Source organism: Limulus polyphemus, unplaced genomic scaffold, assembly GCF_000517525.1.
Source record: "Limulus polyphemus unplaced genomic scaffold, Limulus_polyphemus-2.1.2 Scaffold157, whole genome shotgun sequence".
Classification (NCBI taxonomy): Eukaryota; Metazoa; Arthropoda; class Merostomata; order Xiphosura; family Limulidae; genus Limulus; species Limulus polyphemus.
The window spans coordinates 558,724-576,133 of NW_013665767.1; the positions used below are offsets into that span (position 1 = coordinate 558,724).

A 17,410-nucleotide genomic window follows, 5' to 3' on the forward strand; every position below is an offset into this window, starting at 1 on the left:
TTAAAAACATATAGTAAAGGATCAACTATAACACGTACCTTACATTAAAAACATATGTAAAGGATCCAACATAACACGTACCTTCATTAAAAAATATATAGTAAAGGATCCAACATAACACGTACCTTCATTAAAAAACATATGTAAAGGATCCAACATAACACGTACCTTCATTAAAAAATATATGTAAAAGATCCAACATAACACGTACCTTCATTAAAAAATATATGTAAAGGATCCAACATAACATGTGCCTTCATTGAAGAGTTTTACAAAATTAAGCCAATATGTAATAATCAGTTGCAAAATTTATAATAATTCAATCACTTTCAGAGAATTACATTCAAACAAAAGTTGAAATGATTGAGATTTGCTTTAAACCCCTTCCATGTAAGGCTTTCCTTTGAAATGAGCTTAAAAAAGCCAAATGTTTTTATTTCACTTCTTGGTAGCCTATACTTTTAAATTAATGGAACAAAAGTACTTTTATGATCTGTTATTATATTTCTGTACAAAATATACACAATAATAAATGTTACATATCTGGATGTATACGTAATATATATATATAATTTCAATAAAACTACAGTAAAGAATAGGAATGCTTTTCTCCAGTGTTTGATACATACTTCAAAATAAATCTGACTGAGAACCGTAAAAAGCAACATTTTCAATGCCAAGCACCAATTGTTTTTTGAAACATGCAGGACACCTGCGTTATCTCAATTAAATCTCTGAAGGGGGGGTACAAAGAATTAGAAAACCTTTTTGATTTCCAAGCTTCATTACTTTAAAACATTTTACTTAGCAAATAAACAGTCAAATTGCTTCATTTATTATGAAAAGATAAGTTTGTGAGTAATATTCAAAATAATATCTTATTATAAGATGGGATTTGTATATTGCTACTATAAGTAAAAGTCTGAACTCACCTTACAAATATAAGCTACAGAAATGTCTTCATTTTCTAGGACAGCTTCTGTTTTCTGTCTCTTCTTAACTATACAAAATAGTCTTTATTCTACACAAATGTATGACAGCAAAATCATAGAGTGGAGTTGTTAAGTGCATAATATAATAACTTCTAGTATGTCACTGATGTATTACAGTACCAATGCTAGACTAACTAGACACGATTTATTTCAAAATTAAAAAAAAATCAAGAAGTTTAATTTTTTAGCATTAAATCTTAACAGTTTTAAATCACATCAAAAACACAACCATTCAAAACTTAATAACATATGGAATGGAGAGAACCACAGTATCCAGTGAAAATTCTTTATTTCCTCAATATCTCACCTTATGGCTTAATAAAAAGGTAGACACCCAAATGAACACAAGCCCAGTTTTAACGGAACAACACAAATTGCCTAAATACAATCACCCTTTTAGCTTTAAAATAGAAGAAAATGCCATGGTTTTCTGGACAGAAAGTACAAGGAGTCCTTTCACATTAGAACCAAGAGGCCTTCAATTAACAGGGATATACATTTATCACTTTAAATGATGGATGTTTTAATGTGCACCTCCCCATTTCACCCAAAGAGTGTATATATGTGAATATAACTACATTATAGTTTATCTCTACATACTTATTAGATGTTAACACTAATTTGCTTTTAAATTAATATTTTCTCTACCATGTTTATATTTTTGTCATTATTGTTTACCTTCTTATTGTTAATGTAATCACACCACACAATACATAAGAACTCACTGTTATTATCTAGGATTACTGTTGGTTCTGTTAGGGCTGGGCTTGTGTCTAATTCTTGATAAATTCATAAGGTGAAACACTGAGATAAAGATAAAGAATTTTTACTGGATACTGGCTGTTTCTCTTCATTAAACATGTTACACTCCAACGTGCACAAGGTTACCTGAATTATACCTACAGTCAAATTGAAAAAAAAAGTCTAATTTTTTTTATCCTAAATGAAATATATTAGGTAATAGCTTAATCTATATAAAAGAAAGAAGTTATAATAAAAAAATTTACTTATTTGCATTTCAAATGTAACTGAATAATTCCACAAAAAATAACACATGTTCCTGTTAACACACACGCACATTATTATGTATAATTTTCAATAAAGATTGTACAAACCTTGTTCTGGATTCACAGAATCTAATGATTCGCAGTAATTATTTTGTTGATGAGATGACCCATCTCCTAATGAAATTACATGGTCATTGTCATAACTGTTTTCCATATCTGTCTTCCTGGAGGATGCAGTAACTGAACTATAAATTGGAACATAGTGTACAGTCATGCAGTTATCAGTAAAGGAACCATGTTTGTGGTTTCTACTCACTGCCAGAAAAAGAACAAGTATTACAATGGATTACATACTGTGTGAATACTCTCAGTTTTAATTATGTAGTACAAAAAATACAGGAATATAATGCAACTTGGAAAGCTTTAAAATGTTATTTATTGTAAATCTAACTTTCAGTAACTAAGATATAAACAATAAATGCACACACACACACACATATATATATATATATTACTCTATAGTTATTAGAATTATTAATATAATTATTTTTGGATAAAAGTAAAATTATAAAAATAAATCATTTTCTTTATTACACACACATTCATTACTCCATTTTCATCATTTTTCACAGAACTACTTTTCAAGATTGAAGGACTATTAAAGAAACACCAAGTTAGCCTTATCTAGAACTTTGTTTATGATAAGACATTTTCTTAAAAGCAGAAGAGAGAGTAATGCTGGTTGCTGAATAAGGAAAGTATATATGAAAATGTTTTTACAATTTTTTGGTTACTAACTGTTCATTATAAAAATCACTAAAAACCTTTTAAAGCAACTTATACTGCAAATAGTGAAAATGGGTCACATCAGTTTTTTTTTCTGAGGAGTATTCAACTGATACTTGTTTTTATCATAAACTGTATACATGTGCAGAGCTTCCATTAATTCCCATATATGAATTTATGACCTCAAAATAGTACTTGAAATGCATTAAAAACTTTCTCACATGCATATACCAGACACACAACATTTCCTTCCTTACAACACTCCGAATAAAGGGATACAGATATATTTTTGGACCTAACCAAAACTTCATGACTTTTTTCATGTCCAACTTTGTTGTAGTTCCTGACCAACCAACTAATCATTATAATAATAATAAAAAAAAAATCAAGCTACATGATAGTACCAACTCCAAGGACTAATTCTAGTAAAGCACGCTTATTAATGCTTTGTGCACAGCTCAGTCCATTGATCCCAGCCACAGAATGTTGAAGCCATACATACTTGAACTTCAAATTTACTAAGTGTATCTTTATGAAATTTTACACACTTTTGATAAAAATCAAGTATGCTGTACCCAAAAAATCATTACATTTAATCAAGTATTTATAAAAAAATTTGTCTGTGAATTGTTAATTCCTGAGTCAATATGAGTTCAAGGTGATTTTCATGCTAACAATAAAAATATCATTTTTTCATCTTACAATTTCATATTTTAATTTACATAACCCCTAGAACTTCCTAAATGAATATCAAGTTTACAATTTACAAAGCTCTACTTTTTCTACCATAAAATTAACTGTAACTAAATCATCAACATACAGTGAAGTGAAAAGCTGAACATTATGAATCATCATCTGTTGCCATATCTTCAACTGATGATATTCAGAATTTCAAATATTAACATCACATCTAATTTCTTTTAATTTTATAATTTTATTGTTTGACTTGTACCATGTAAGCAGTTTATTCATTAATGAAAAGATATACATCACAGTGGGAAAACACCAGCAGATTCTTGTAAACCTCCACACTGTGTAGTGTGAAATATGTCCACTCAAATGTATATTTAAATAGGCCTAGTTATTTTTCCTCTAACTTCATCTTCCAAACAAAAATTCATGAACCTTTCAAAAACTAATTTTAGAAGTTAATAAATATAATAGTCACAATTGGCTTTCTAACTGAGCCATAAATGGGGGGAGGGGGTTACATTACTGCTATGATCAACACTTTACTTACACAAACACACATCGATCATTTTCTCTTGATTAACATCTTCCTGACATTCAAGCTTGAAATTAGCAAAAAAGCTCTTTCTATTGGTTATAAACATGTGAATCAAATAAGACATGGTTTTGAAAACTGCCTTGAAAGTTAAGGATAAATGGTTGAGGCTTCTATCATGGGTTGGAAAAAATATATTGATATCTCAGCAAAAGGAGAAGTTAAGACATTAAAATTGTACAGATATAATAATAATAATAAACAGAATAGCTTCTACAGTGTCTAACTAACATAAACACAAACTATTAGTTACTCTGTAGAAACTAAACTACTGGTTATACAAACAAGAAGGGAGAATTGAGAGTGCACACACAGATAACATTAAATGTAAGACTGAGATATTTTTAAATATTTCTTTTTGAAATTAAGAGCTTAAAACTTAGAAAATATAAAAATTTGAGTTATAAACTATGCTCTGATGCCAAGTTATTAACAATCTTCGATAATAAGGCTGTTTGGTTAAATTTTGAATATAACTTTGCAAAATGTCAAAACATGCACAATGGATCAATGCAGTGTACAAGAAAAGTCATTCAACTTCTGTTGTATAATGGTTAAAATTTGTTCCGAATATTTGGTATTTTTAAATGTCCTGTAAATAAAAGTTTCTATTGCAGCAAATAGTATTTGGAATACTTATAAAACAAATCAACGAGTATACTTGCCTATTTGAAGATTTTTTGTCACCATAAAGCCTTTTGTCATGTCATAAATTTCTTCCTAAAAATAAACATTCATCATTTCATATCACAGCAGGAGATTTATAATTTAAAATAAAAAGTTTTATTACAAAAAAAAAGAAAGAAAAAAGATTATGGCTTTTATCTTTCTTGAACTTACTGAGCTTCCAAAATAGCTTTTGGGTACCTGAATACATGTAAAGGTACCTACGTTGCTACAGTATCTATGAACCAAGCACTTTTGTTTATGAAAATCTTGCTACAAATTAAAAAAATTCTGATCGTTTCCTACATGATGAGAGTTTTTCATATGTAAGAAAATGCCTCTCTATTATATAAAAACATGAGACATTAAAGAATCCCTAACTTCCGTAAGTCACTGTGGTTGATTTTTTAATTCTCAAATGTTAATAATATCTATAATTGGCCTACAGTTATGCATTTGTTTAACTTGCCTTATCACTAAATAGCAAGTATTTGAAATTATATATTTAAACCAGTTTCGTATTTGTGATAGCTGCCTTTATATCTACCAGGTATATTTATCTATGTTTACAACATTACAAAATTCACATATTTCAATCTTAAAACTGCTCAGTCTAGCAAATAAGAAAACAATTACAAGTCTATTAAAGAAATAAAATGTTTGCATATACCTTATAGCATTCACATTACATAATATTACTTCTTAATGTTTAGTATGTTTTTGGTTTTAGTTCTTTGACTCATTATTTCTACGAGTTTTTAATTTAATATTTATCTACTTACTTTGTATAATGAAAACTGCATCTTAAGCATATATTTGTATATTTTTATATTTACAGTATTTTCAATTTATCAAATACAATTTGACTTGCTCCATTACCATATTATTATTTTAATACAGTAAAGTGCATTGGTAATGTGCATTTAAGCCAAAAATAAGTTTTTCTTAATATAGAAATTCATCACCTGTTTCACTGAAAATTCAGAAGACTTTGTTAGTCTCTTATTTTGAAAGTTTTACAGTTTTGCTTAACAATCTCTTAATTTTCATGCTTAATTAAGATAGTTCTAATAAGAAACTACAAAAATATTTCATTTGATAGTATTTTACATACCAGCTACATACAAATTTATTCAATTATAAACACACTATTTTATTAAAAAATCATGAGAAGTATTATTATTATATTCTTCCTTAAATTCTCAATATACTTTATGTGGAATTTCACACACTGCATCTAGTTGATAAAGAATATGTTAAAAATAACATGATCATAAAAATAAAACAGTTATCAAGTTGTTAAGCTTTTATAAATATTCAAAACTCAAACACTATTTCTTCAAGACAGAAAACAGTGAAAAGAATTCATATATCTACAAGTCTTCTTGTGGTTAAAAAGCTAAATGAATTTTTCAGAATAGATTTTGAATGTGAACAATTATCAAGATTTGATTATTAAACAACTTATCACAAATCGAAAAGAATAACTAGATAATTACAAGTCAAATTAACTTAGTAATACATGTCTTGAAAACTTCTCTTTGGTAAGAATATGAATACTAACTATATTTGGTGGGCCATGTAGAGTTATTTCAGGAACTCCTATGTCCTGTATTGTTAAAGACAAACCTACAAACAGAGAAAAATGCATTACACAAAAAAAAACACTGAAATTTGTATACATTTTTGTACAAGTTACATAATTCACTTTAAATGTTACTTATTACAGCACACCATCAATTCACATGTACTAATAATTCTCTCAACAACAAACTATTTCACAAACAAGAAATACAAAAAACTAATAGTTTTATCAATATGATATTGCTTAAAATGTCAGTTACAATGATTAAGAAAATTAACAGTTTTTGTTGTTTGTTTACAGACGTTCTAAATAATGGCACTGAACATTGACAAACATGTGGAGATTATCTGGATTGAACTTATTCAGTGTTAGACTAATTCTGAGAGTGACCATTTAGAGAAAATTGTGTCAACAACTAAGACCATTCAGTTTATGGAAACCAACTTTTGGGACATCAGGTACATAGAAAGGCATGTTACTAAACAGAGAAAAAGGACAGCAAGGAAGATAAAACCTAATTGGCTTAATAAAGACATACATGAGAAACTCATAGATAAATACCACAAGTTTTAGAAGTTTAAATTGACAGACAGGATGAAAGACACACAAAATTATTTTGAAGACAGGTATTTGATTAAAAAAAAGAAATTAATGAATGAAAAAGGACTTATGAGAAACTGCTGGCTGATAATGTAAAAACCAACAACATGGACTTAAGTATGTTAAAGGTAAGAAAACTACTAGGCTCCTAAAAGATGTTGATGGCACAGTTTTCATTTAAGACTATGAAATGGCTGAGTTTTTAAAATGTTTTCTTGTTTTTACATGAGAAAATATCAGCTCAATGTTCCTGAACTTTCGGTATTCTGTGGGAAATACTGGAACTGATGTGAATCATGTAGATATTAATCCCTTGGTAAGTAGAAATTCTGAAAATTGAAGAGTGAAATTAAAGAACAATGTATAACAATATGTCAACTACACTTTATCATCTACATCCAGTGCCAATGAGGCTGTTTATCCAATACAGGGCTCATTAAGACAGCTGTGATACGATAAACATAGTAGTGGTTGAGACACTAGTTATATTATGAAGTGTAATTTTTATCAGTTTTATAGGACTCATTTACAAATTAATATTAGACTAAGTATTAATAACATCAATAACTGGAGAACTAACAGGCTAGTCTTATTGTTCCCAGAGTGGGTCAAATAACCACAGCATTAGAGAGAGAGAGAAGACTACACTAGTAATTATAAGAACTCAAAAGTGAAAGTAAAGGATCTATAAAAATATGTCAACCACTTTATATCTGTCATATCCAGTGTCAACAAGACTTTTAACTCTGTACTAGGTTCATTAGGCCAATTAAGAGGTTAAAAATTGATCAGGGTTGCCAGTACCATTTAAAAACCATGGAAGTGGGCTTGTTTATTCTCGCTGTCATTTGTAATTTTGCTTTCTCTTTTTTCTTTTAAATATCTTAGGCTTATTTTGAAAATTTAAAACATGGCAAAAGTGCTCAACCAATTAAACTTATTTATTTAGTTAAGAAAAACCTATAGACATTTTAACTTCACAATCCTAATTGGACTTTACTTCTCATCCCTGTCCCCCAGTGAGTCAACAGTAACTTTACGGAGTTACAATGAAAAATTCCTCAAATTTCTCACTGTGAATAGAATGCATATATCCCATTATATAGCTTTGCACAAAAGCAAATAAACAAATTCCAATCCCATTGCTTTGATATGCACAACAGATTGACTGACTTTCTACCAGCACACGAGCACTTTCCTTTTTTCAAGCTAGACCCAATCGGGGGGTACCTGGGATAGGAGTCAGTTTATGACCCCCACTCAATGTGCAAACTGCAAACCAACCAGATCTGCTCAGTAATAATAAACGGCAGTGGTTTGGGCAGAAAAGCAAAAAGATATTTGGAATTAAATTTTACATGGAGGGGGGTATTCATTGTGTGAAGACCAATAACCTTTCCTACTATTGAATCATTCATATCTCAGCCAGCCAAATGAGCCCTAGTAAAGACCTTGTTGGCATGGAATATAGCAGATATTGTGAGGGTGACAACTCGTATACTTTCTTCTTTACTTTCACACTCAAATTCCTACAGTTTACTTATAATCATCAAATAAACTTGACATAACCAAGTAACTGATCCAGAAACTAAAAAGAGAAAGGTGCAATAAGCTAAAGTTTTTCTCTATAATGATTAGATTACAGGGGGGGCTCACTTAAAATATAATTTAAGAATAATTGTAGATTTAAGGTTATATTTGTGTATTTTTATGTTTTGCCCAGTAACTTCTTTTGTGTCATAGTTTGCTCTTTTACTGAGAATTTTACACACATTAGAATTACAAATATTATGTTCACATGAATAGAAATGAAGCATGGGAAAAGTTGGGCTTGTTTTGGGTTTATATTCAAAGTCTGGATTGCTTATTTCCTGACCAAAATCTGGCAAACCTGAAACAGATAAACACCAGGACTAGGTAAATTTTCCTCAACATTTTAAAGAAGGTCAAAGATCAGATATGAGATCCTCTCTTTCATTTTTGGTAAGTCATTTGACATTGGGTAGATGCATGAATATTGGATAATTGTTAATGTAACTCCCAACAGTGAAAGTAAGCCAGTCCAGTAAAGTGTACGATTAAAAATTTTAGTACTGATACCATAGCGGCAAACCATTCTGCTAAGGTCCTTTTATGTTTCCACTTACCATAATTGTTTTTACTAATATTATTTGGATGTCACATTACACTGTTATAGAAAAATACTGACCTTCAGGCACCACTCTCAATCAGGTGGAACACATTCACATAATCTTGGTCTTAGTTTTTGATTCCATCCCAAACCAAACTTAAATTGACTTTTTAAATCTTTTTATATCTTACTATAATAGATGTAACATGTAGGTCAGTATCTATGTATGTAAACAAAACTCCTGAGCCATCTACTAAATGGCATCACAAACAAAAATCCATAAAAAAAAAAAAAATTCACATTTTGGGTATTCACGATTCAGACAATTTGAAAAATAAATGTGGTATGTGCAACAACCATTTTTTTTATAACAGAACACAATTTTAAATAAAAGCAATCTCCTCACAACAAGAACACTACTTACACTAGGCCTGTATGAGGGTTTGATTATATCTTTATTGATGTAATTTTTAGATGTAGTGCTGAGAAACTGGAGTTCTTAAAAACTATTATTTTTTCAATAAATGGCACCACTTCTAATATATAAAAACATTACAATTTATACGAGTAAAATTTGTAAAAATTTTTGGTTCTGTACATTGAATCATTTTGATGCAACGAGTTGCGTATGACTAAAGAGCATAATCCAAACACTTTTCCGGTGTAGTACTTCCCAGAAAAAAAAATCCTTTTTTAGAAAATCTTCACTTTTTCTAACTTTTTTTTTCAATGAAGTATGAATACTACGATTAGTAATTACTAGCACAAACAGCCAGCCATAGGGTGGTGTTTCTGCTAGTTAAATGCAATAGCTATTAGTACTAATGCATGTATTCAAATTTTTGAAACTTTGGTCTATATAATTCAGCAGTGTCGATTTGTATAATTGTGGGAGGGGATGGAGCAAACTGCTACCATATTAAGAAGTTACTTTCATCAGTGGTTATTCCTGTTTTTAACGGGAGCACACAAAACTTGAACTAGAAATTTCTAGTACAACTAGTCTTACTTCTGTAGTGGAAAAAATTCCAAAGAGTCTAATAAATAAACTTAAACTTTACAAGATCATTTAGTGAAATAATATATCAAAAATAAAGCCAAAGGAAAATCTCACCTTATTAACTCTCTCACTACAAGGTTGGTCGAATCAACCAACCTCAACCATTTTTGTACTCGTTATAGTTTCCATACTATAACTTTAACACACTTTGTGTATCTTCACAAAATCTGGTAAACCTTTAGTAAACATTACAATTCTTTTATACACAAAAAAATCAGATTTTTTTAATAAAGTATTTTTACTAAAGATTTGTCCATGAATATATATAGTATATCTATATACTAGTCTGACTGCTAAGTGATTTCCACGTTAAGATTAAAAATACTTTTCTTCACCTCAAAAATCTCAAATTTTATTTGTATAATTTTTAAAACCTCCTAAATAAATTTCAAACTTGTTTTTCAGTAAAACTTTATATTTTATCTGTTATTTTCTCTACCCTAATTTTATACAAGATTGGTCAATTTGACTGATTCCCCCCCCCCAAAAAAAACTTTGGTAAGTAAATCTAAATTACCCTTTTTTCTTACTAGAATGACATCAAATTATAATATGATACATTTGTTTATCCTAAATAGCTTTAAACTCGTAACAGTATACATATATTTATACTTAAATTTTATTGCCCTTTGAACCCTATCTAACTGCTACACATACCATTATAAGTTGTAAATCACTTCATAAACATGCATCTCACATTATGCTATTAAATTACACTACGCATGAGCTACTCACAAGCTGCTCGTGACGTATCTTGTGAAAAATTTTATTATATTGTTATTATTTATTTCAACTAATCTATCATTAACTAACAAAAAGTTTCATATTTTTCATTTCAGTTACTTATATAACAATAAATACATGAAAAACAAGAAAAAAGTACTTGCTTTTTTTTTGGCTGTTGACTGTCAATGACATTTAACCCTACTTTTTTTTTTATACTAATGGTAGTATTGCACTAAATTTTTTACTTAATTAAACAACTCACTAAATAACACAGAATAATAACATGCAAAAAGCAATGTCCCATAACTATCACAATTTTTCTGCCATTATAACCATGCAACAAGAACCATTAAAACTTCATCTAAGCTTGTTGATATGTTTCTCATGGGAATCAAGCTTGAATTGAAAGCAAAACTGACAATTTTCTTTACAGAAAACAATGCAATATAATATTTCATTTGACAGATAAAAACCTTGGTTTTTCTATTGGCTATAAATAATGTAGTATTTAACATGAGAGAGAACTATTGGCAATTTCTAAAAGATAGGATGTGAAAGGTAGTTGTGGCAAGAGTGTGTTAAATTTCATACTTCCTGGAGGGGTGGTAGATAAATTAAAGAAGAGAGGATGCCTAGAGAACAAATGTCAATTTTCACACTAGAGGAAATTCTAGATTAAAAAAAAATATATTACCTTATAAAAGTAAGAACTTAAAACTTATGTGCTATTAAAGTATGGGTTATTACTTACATTTTTATCCTATATTTATTGGTATACCATGAAAAGAGTGTGTGTTTAATTAAATTTTGAATGTAACTCACTAAAACCTCGACATGCACAGATTAACCCTCTCTGTGGAGAGAGGGTTGATCTGTTATCTGTCTTCCAAGGATGTTACTTGTAATTTGGGCAATAAAAAGTGTATAAACTCAGTGAACTTAGATTTTCAAAAAGCATTTGATAAGATGCCACACAGAAGATCATATCAACGGGGTTTGGGGAAAGAATATTTTATTGGCTTTTAGTATGGTTAGAACAGAAAAGAACTTACTAATGAAGTCCAGTCAGACTGGGTTCTTGTTACTAGCAGAGCCTAAGAGGTCAGTGCTTGGGTCTTGGCTTTTTAGTATTGGGAATAATTGCTAAATTATTAAAGTTTGCTGCATTTATTAAACTCTTGGGCATTTCTAGATGTCATTAGAAAGTTCTGGTATTACAGAATGACTTGGAGTAATTGGTAAGTTGGACAAATATTCATCAAATTATCTTTAATTATAATGAGTGCAAGGTAATGTATTTGGGTTATCAAAATTTGGACAATATGTCAAATATAGATGGGAACCATCATAATAGCATGACTGAAGAAAAAACTTGGCATGGCAGCAAATAAGTAACTCAAGCCATCAAGGCAGTTCTCTGTTGCTAGTAATAATATTAATAAAATTTTAGGGTGTAATTATAGATATAATGATAAGACAAACAGATGTAATCGGGTCTATCCAAATCTTACTTTGGAATACTGTGTATAGTTTTAGTCTCCTAAATAATAACAAATACTAGCTTATTGTAAATGGTTCAGAAGAAAGCTACAATGAAGATTACAGGTATGGAATGGTTGTTTTATAGGAATAGGGATAAGTTATCATCTCTTGAGAAAGGAAGAGTAAGAGGTGATCTTATTGAAGTATACAAGATTACCTGAGAGATCAAAAGGATAAAGAACTCTGATTTCAACATGCTGTATTCTGAAGTCAATACGATGAGAGAACACAAATTTAATATCAACTTCCAATCAGAGCAAACTAAGTACTTAAAGCAAAATTAAAGATCAGCTGGAAATTAGTATAGCTAATTAACTATACTTTTCTTACATTTCTACTTATATATATATATATATTAGGTCACTAGGGCTAAATGTTAGGCTTAGCTTAATATGTAAAGATAAGCAGAATGGCTGGTTGGACTTGTGGGATCAGTGCAATGGAAGAAGGGAGCTTTTTTGAATTGATGGTATATATTTAAATAAAATAGGGGCAGCTTGTTTGTAAGGGCTATTAACTCAGCTGTAAAGGAAATTTTAAACTAGGACTAGCCAGTGGTGAGGGCCAGAATAAGCTAAAGAATAAGAGGTAGATAAAAGTTTAGCATAATAAATGAGTATAGAAGTAGCTCTTAGGGTAGGCTTAAATGTTACTATTGTAATGCAAGTATTAAAAGAAATAAAATAGATGACCTTACAGCACTGGTAGGAATGGAGGATTTTGATATAATGGGAATAACTGAAAAATGGTTAAATATAGATGATCTTGATGACAGAAATTTCTTTGAAATACAAGGTTACAGGCTATTTAATAGAGATAGAGTACTAAAGAGAGGGAAGGAGAGACTTTATATATAAAATGTGAGCTACATCCTGTTGAAGTTGAAGAATAGCAAGGAGGTTGAATCCATTTGGGTTTCTATTAGTGGATATAAAGGGAAAAGGCTTTTAGTGAGAACTTGTTACAGACCACCAGATGATACTGATGAAATTAATGAGAAACTTTATAACGAGATTAAAATTTCAGCTGTTAATGAAGTCATAATTATGGGTGATTATAATTTCAGGCTTATAGTTTGGGAAATGCTAGAGTCAAACCCACGAGGGAGAAAGGTTTTTGGAAACTGTTCAAGATGACTTTCTTCACCAACTAGTCAAGGAACCTATTAGAAACAATGCTATTTTCATTTTATTGTTAACTTCAAATATAGAAATGATGGAGAGGGTCAAAATTAGGGAACATCTGGATGCAAGTGATCATTGCTCTTAGGTTTGATGTTTTGCTGCATATGGAGATAAGGAATAATGATATTTTGGTTACAAATATCAAAAATGCAAATTCTGAATGGATGCAACAAGAATTATCTGTTGTGAATTGGGCAGCTGAGTTATTTGAAGACACTGATCAAATGTGGAAAATTTTTAAAGATAAATTTTTAAATATTCAAGGTAAACATATTCTTTACAGAACGAAAAGGGTAGCTACAAGTAAAAAACCAGGTTGGCTCACAAAGAGTATAAAAGATAAAATTAAAGAAAAGCATCGAAAATTTAAGAAATTTAAACTGACTGGTATGATGGGAGATTTAGATGATTATAGATGATCAAGAAAGATGGTGAAACAAGAAATTAGGACATCAAAAAAGATGTATGAGAAAAGGTTGGGTGAAAATGTAAAGATTACAAGTAAGGATTTCTTTAAATACATGAAGGTAAACAAAATGTTAGGATTGGGGAAGGACCCTTGAAGAATGATAAAGGAAGGCTCATATCTGATGATTTTGAGATGGTTAGGTTATTAAATTCTGCTTTTTCTTCAGTTTTTACCAATGAAGATTTAATCAGTATTCCACATCTTGACCAGTTGGTAGATGGAAACAAGACTGAACAAAACGACTACATTAATTCTAAGCTTGTTAAGAAAAAAATTGGGAAGTTTATAGAACGATAAGGCTCCTGGGCCAGACAATATTTTTCCAAGGGTTTTGAAGGAGGTTAAGGATTGAATATGAGCCACTTGCTTGAACAGTGGGCAGGTATCAGAGGATTGGAAGTTAGCTAAGGGAGGAGATAAAAATTGTCCAAGTAATTGTCCTCAGTTTCACATCAGTTGTGGGAAAAGTTTTGGAAAGCCTGATAAAAGATGTTTTGCAAAGCCATTTAACAAAGTTTAGAATTTTATTGGATAGTCCACATGGTTCCACTAAGGGAAAATCTTGCCTTACAAATCTTTTGACATTCTTTGAACAGGTTACTGTGTATGTAGATATGGGTAAAGGTGTATCTGGATTTTCAGAAAGCATTTGACAAGGTGCCAAATAAAACAATTGTAAAAAAATTATCTCTATAGGTGTGGGGGGGAAAAGTTAGCAAATTGGATAGAAGAATAGCTGGAAGGAAGAAAGCAGAGGGCTGCTATAAATGGAGTTCAGTCAAACTGGATTAATGTTACAAGTGTGGTACATCAGAGATCGGTCTTAGGACCTTTGATCTCTCTAATTTACATCAATGACATAGATGAATGAAGTCAATAAATTACTTAAATTAAGGTATTGGGTATTGCTAGCTGTGAAGAGGATGCTGCTGATTTACAAAAGGATTTAGATCATTTAGTGAGTTGGATAAATAAATTGCAAATGGGTTTTAATTATAATAAATGCAAAATAATGCATGTGGGTTATCATAATTCGAATTATAAGTATAATTTGCATGGGAATAACCTTAACAGTGTCATGAAAGAAAGGAATTTTGGTGTAATAGTTGATCCATTTCTTAAGCCATCCAAGCAGTGTGCTGTTGCTAATGGTAGGGCAAATAGGATTTTAGGTTGTATTGACAGAAATATTGAATACAAGTGTAGAGAGATTATAATTTCATCATATAGGTTACTGGTTAGGCCACATTTGGAGTATTGTGTTTAGTCTTGGGCTCCTTACCTTTGGAAAGACATTGAATTGTTGGAAAGGGTTCAGAGGATGGTTACTATAGTGGTGCCTGGTATAGAGAAGTTGCCATACAAGGAAAGGTCGAAATCTCTCAGCTTCTTTTCTCTTGAAAAAAGAAGAGTTAGAGGTGATCTGATTGAGCACTTTAAGATTGTAAAGGAAATTGATACTGATGCATCATATTTTTTCATACTAAACAGTGTGAAGAGTAAAACTAGGGAACACAAATATAAATTTTGGCAGGGTAGGAGCCATCTTCAGCTAAGACAGTTATATTTTTCTAACAGGGTGGTTGACCTTTAGAATGGGTTGCCTTCAAATGTTGTGGAGGCAGTGAATTTGGGTGAGTTTAAGAGAAAGCTTGATAACTATATGAATGATAATGGCTGGCTTTAACATTTTTTTTAAATTTATTTATTTATGTAATAGTTTTAATTTACTTCAGAAAAGGGGATAGTCAAAATAGACCATTAGATCCCTTGTTGTCCCAAAACATTGTTATATATTAGAATGCAAATTTGTAAAAAAAAAAAGGGGGGGGGGACGCTAGGCTCCAACTAAGATAGTTTTGATTTCTCAATAGGGTGATTGGCTGATGGAGTGAGTTCCTGTCAGTGGAAACCATAACTTTAGAAGAGTTTAAGAGGAGAATCAATGATAGGTTTGAGAACTTTAATGGACTGCAACTGCCTGTTGAGTGAAACGAGGATGACGTTTTGGCTTCTATACTGAGGCCTTATTCAAATCACTGTAGGAACTTGTAAAGTCTTATAAAAGGTAAGTGCGGCCTAGTGGTATAGCGAGTGTGATGATTGGCAGATGTTGTCCATAGAACTATGAGGTCATCATTTTATCTGCAGAGTTTGTTGAGAGTGGATGTCCATAGCTCGTTGACGTAAAAAGTTTAGAAAGTATACTTTATTCCTTAGCTAATTTTTTTCTTACCTGGAAGCCCTCCAATATTTTCCCAACTTTTGTAAGTGAAAAATACATGCTCCAGCTTAGCTAATTTCATTCTAGAAAAGATTAAATAAAGAATATTTTGATTATCTGCTTTATAAACTTTCAATATTTGATTAAAAACTTGTATGTGTACAACTGAAAGGTCTTTGAAATGTGACAAATGAAAACAACACTATAAGGAACTCACACACACACATATCTGTGGTACTTCAGAATCAATTAATTCCTCCAAGCTCATAAAATAAGCAATGACATGTGGAGTGGCTTGACAAAAACCAATATAGATCTTGTGTATTGTAATTCTTATACATTTACATATATTAAAATGTGTTTGTCGAATTCAATTTTTTTCTGTACAAGAAAGGATTCCAGTATCCAGACTATTAAAATACTGAACATAAAAAGTAGGGGTAATTTTACAGATTATAGACAAATATAGTTATCTGCAAAGTATGTAAGACACCTTAATTTTTTAAGGCAACTAATGATATTACAAAAACTTTTCTGTTATCAAAAAAGAAATTCAACAGAGCTTTAAGTACAGAATAAATTGATTTCTTCAATTACTGTCACCAATACTGGAATTCTGTATTGAAGGAGTTAACTAAAATTTATATACATCTAGATAACTTGTTTTTGAATGAACAAAAAGCTACAAATTAGCAAAAGTTGTATACTAAATCACTCTTGCCTTTTCTTTTATGTAATCTTGTGATACCATATTCCCTCATTTACAAGACACTTTAAACAGAAACTCTAGCAATTAACATCACATCTACTCTCTAGTTTATTTTCCTGATGTCAGCCAAACATGGAGAGAAACCACTTGGTCATAGCTATTTTGAATTTAATTTATATCTAACAATGTGGATTATATTGAATTTCTGGGTAGATGAAAATCAGAATTCTCATATCTAACAAAAATGAGAATGAGCTAGAAAAAAAAATGAAAATCAATTTTTTTCTGTGCAGAGAAAATGATGTAGCAGACAGGATTGTTTGTTGGTTGGTTGTTTGGTGCTTTATGGCACAAAGAAAGAGGCTATCTGTGCCAAACAACCAGTAAAAACAGTGAAAGTAAATTAGAATAAAATGTAAAAATACAGCGAGTTAAAACCAAAAT

General features: G+C 30.5%; 1 protein-coding gene across 8 annotated transcripts in view; it reads right to left on the reverse strand.

Annotated features, from left to right (window-relative positions):
* Positions 1–17,410, reverse strand: part of LOC106476578 (zinc phosphodiesterase ELAC protein 2-like) — a 64,565-nt gene that overhangs the window by 37,707 nt on the left and 9,448 nt on the right. For 5 of the 8 annotated variants that reach the window (XM_022381353.1, XM_022381354.1, XM_013937227.2 and 2 more), the window contains 5 exons: positions 16,270–16,340; positions 6,301–6,365; positions 4,736–4,790; positions 2,108–2,314; positions 933–1,000 (listed from right to left, as the gene is read on the reverse strand). In XM_022381353.1, the coding sequence (XP_022237061.1) occupies positions 933–1,000; positions 2,108–2,314; positions 4,736–4,790; positions 6,301–6,365; positions 16,270–16,340 (466 nt within the window). Of the gene's footprint in view, positions 1–932; positions 1,001–2,107; positions 2,315–4,735; positions 4,791–6,300; positions 6,366–15,315; positions 15,430–16,269; positions 16,341–17,410 lie in introns of all 8 variants that reach the window. The other 3 variants (XM_022381355.1, XM_022381357.1, XM_022381358.1) reach the window with 2 other exon arrangements.